Below are 3,338 nucleotides of genomic sequence, written 5' to 3' on the forward strand. Positions count from 1 at the left end.
GACGTGATATTTCAAACAGCACATCAGTGCGTTTATGTATTGGGTGCCCGGATTTTTTCTCTCCAAATAAACACAGCTTGATTCGACCTGGGTGGGCAGACTTATCAAGCGACTAATTCTATAAACAGATGAGGGACTAACCCGCCACCTCATTGGCTGTTTAGGAAGAGGAGGGGGTGGAAGGATGGAGGGGGGAGGACAGGAGGGAGTTTCAGGCGCAATGAAATTTTAATTAATGTGGGTGGGCTGAGAACACCGCCGACTGTTTATGATGGCCAATTTATTTCCCAGTGCAAAGTCAACATAACACAGCAAACGTACAACAATTATTAACATTTTCTGGGGGTCCTCATGAGGCTGGGGAGTCAGTCAGTGGTGGAGAGGAGCTCCGGGAGCAGGCTCAACTTTCCCCGGGACACACCGGCACTTTCCCCGGCGTCATGACTCTATACCACGGCCGCCTGCCGCCCCCGGCTCTGAGCCTCTCCGGTCCACCGCCGCTCATCTACCTGTACGGAGGGGACAGCCGAGGGGTCGTGCCCACCGGGTTGAGCTTCGTGCCGGCCCGCCAGGAGCCTCCGCAGAAGCCGCCTTACAGCTACATCGCGCTCATCGCCATGGCCATCAAGAGCGCGCCGGAGCAGCGCGCGACGCTCAGCGGCATCTACCAGTTCATCATGGACCGGTTCCCGTTCTATCACGACAACAAGCAGGGCTGGCAGAACTCCATCCGCCACAACCTGTCCCTGAATGACTGCTTCATCAAGGTGGCCAGAGAGAAGGGGCGGCCCGGCAAAGGAAGCTACTGGACCCTGGACACCAAGTGCCTGGACATGTTCGAGAACGGCAACTACCGTCGGAGGAAGAGGAAGGCGAAGAGCCAGCAGGAGGCTCTGGAGTCCAAAGCCGGAGGACACAAGCGCACGAAGGGCCCGGGACACTCCAGGGATCTTCCATCCTCCTTGAGACATCAGACCGGCTCGGGTATGGAGGCGCACGCGGACACAAAACCGGTTATTGTCGAGTTTAACCACGCGGAACAGACGCCAAATCCTCCAGGACCCAAAGTGTCCCACACTCAAGACACCATCGCGTCCACCGGGAGGAGGTGGCTTGAATCCCCCCAGGCCGAGACGTGTCCCGTTACGAGACACGCTCCGCTCTGGATGGACGCCGCCGCGCGCGTCCCGAGCGCGTCCCTCCGCCGGGAGCCAGAGGAGAGGCGGTCCGCGTTCAAGGACAAAGGTCCGCTCTGCGCCGTCAGCTTCAGTTGCGCGGCGGGGAATACGAACTTGGCTGCGCTCGCGCCGGACAGGATGAAGGTGCACGCGGCGAGCAGGGACAAATCGAAAGGTTTCAGCATCGAAAGCATCTTGTCGAGGAGCGAGGGCCAAATGCGCAGCAGCATCCTCGGGTTGTCCGCGGAGACATGCGCAGAGCGCAGTCCGTACGCGGCCCTCGGCGCTCGGCCGCACCAGCTGTACCACATGGGGTTCCCCATGTGCTCTTACCTGTCCCTCACATGCCCCGACAAAGTGCTGCACTTTAAATGAGTACAGCTCAGACTTGCATGTGCGTGTACTCAAAATACATAAATAAAGTGTATAGACTGTAATTATAGCTTTGCATGATGAGACAGCAGGACGCTTGATGCAGTTTTACGCATGCGTAATTTCCAGTTGATATTGTTTGTGGATAATACTCAGAAACGGTTGCTCTCCAAAGTGTATGTCTCAATGCGTAAAGTGGACGATGTGGATATTCAGGGAAAGCAAACACAGTGTTTCTCTCTTTATTCATGATGGGGGAAACCTCTGGACATCCATTATGAGAATAGCATTTAGTGCTCAATAATGTATAACAAATGATGCTCCATGCACATTCCACTCTGTGTCCAGGACAGTTTTTGCTAAGAATTGATTTAAAACCGTGAGTCCAAAAAGATAAATTATGTTGGACGATATATTTGGATGCAATGTCACTTTTTATGATTAAAGTTTTTTTTAATATCCTCTATCTTCTTTTTTCCATTGAAAAAAACGTCTGTTGGTTCATTTGATAATGCACAGTGCACATTAATACAGACATTTCTGTTATTAGCCAAGAGGCTATTTTTCCTTATAGTCCCGAGAGGCAGACATCACAAAACAAACCTAAAAACAGAAATAACATTACATTTTTTATAGTTGTATGTCTGTTATTTTTATATGGAACTTGGTGTCTGAAATAAAGAATACATTAAAAAAATTAAAAAACATATACAAGGTTGACGCTTTTCTCTCGACATTCAATTAGCCAAAGTTAAACAACTGAGATCCATGAAGGACACGTGAGCCGAAAGTGTTGACTCACACTGTAAAGGAGAGTTTCTCCCACTGCTGACTATGCTTTATGAATAAATAAATACATTTACTCAGACAACTTTGTCTGAAATCTGAAAACAGGTTTTTTTATAGAAATCAGTGATGATTCGTGATGTTCATTTTTTAAGATGCTATTAAGATGTTTCTGTTTCTGTAGAAAAGCCTCTGAATATGTGTGTTTACATCCTCATACTAAGAGTTAATGATGGTGATACTGTATACTCATGCATTAAAATGCATACGCTAAAACATAAAGATAAGACACAGCTTTATTAATCTCGAGAGATTCTTTTATGTGCTGCAGCAGCACAGAGACAGAAATAGGTACCGACACATAGAGGTAAAATGAAAATAAATAAATATATAACATAGAAAATAAGAAGTATATACAACTAGTATATGAGAATAAACTATACAAGAACAATTAAAGACACATTTAAATGTTAAGTGTTGTCTGTTTTCATCTAGCAAAATATAAATATTACCACATGATGTGGTGAGACACATATATAACACATTAATGTAGTATAGTCTGATATATGTTTTATATAATACATTCATGAATTTCCAGTTTTGTGTCAATCAATTCGTCAGTAACCATGTGATCGTTGTATCACAACTGACTTAATACAACACTGTTCATCTTTGAAATAAGAGCACAGGTCGACAGAATGACGTCATTCTTTTGGATTTTTCATTCTTAATTTGTTCCAAAAAAACAAACATCACTCAAGGGCCACTTTTATGTTGTTCACGTTTCCTTTGTTAAACACCTTTTGCTCTTCCTCGGCAGATGGAGTCACCTAAAACTCCACCTGCTTGAGGGTATAAATCTGAAGAAACATCCACACAAAAACATGTGAACAAGCGTCTCTGAGCTCCATCACCTGCGTAGAGTCAGAGAGCTCCGCCGACGGCATCGTTACGAACCAGAGGGCGGCCATGTCTAAATATAGGCCGGTGCCATACACACAC

General features: G+C 46.3%; 1 protein-coding gene across 1 annotated transcript; it reads left to right on the plus strand.

Moving 5' to 3' along the window:
• The first annotated feature begins 308 nt into the window (after window positions 1-308).
• On the plus strand, window positions 309-2,257 carry foxl1 (forkhead box L1). Its single transcript, XM_056416645.1, has one exon. It carries the CDS (start codon window positions 441-443, stop codon window positions 1,551-1,553), a length of 1,113 nt encoding a protein of 370 aa, XP_056272620.1. The 5' UTR covers window positions 309-440; the 3' UTR covers window positions 1,554-2,257.
• The last annotated feature ends 1,081 nt before the right edge of the window (window positions 2,258-3,338 follow it).

The sequence above is a fragment of the Pseudoliparis swirei genome, chromosome 6, assembly GCF_029220125.1.
Source record: "Pseudoliparis swirei isolate HS2019 ecotype Mariana Trench chromosome 6, NWPU_hadal_v1, whole genome shotgun sequence".
NCBI lineage: Eukaryota > Metazoa > Chordata > Actinopteri > Perciformes > Liparidae > Pseudoliparis > Pseudoliparis swirei.

What these genes read in the sequence shown, in the direction of transcription:
- foxl1 (XM_056416645.1), top strand. Translation starts at nt 441, where the DNA reads ATGACTCTATACCACGGCCGCCTGCCGCCCCCGGCTCTGAGCCTCTCC.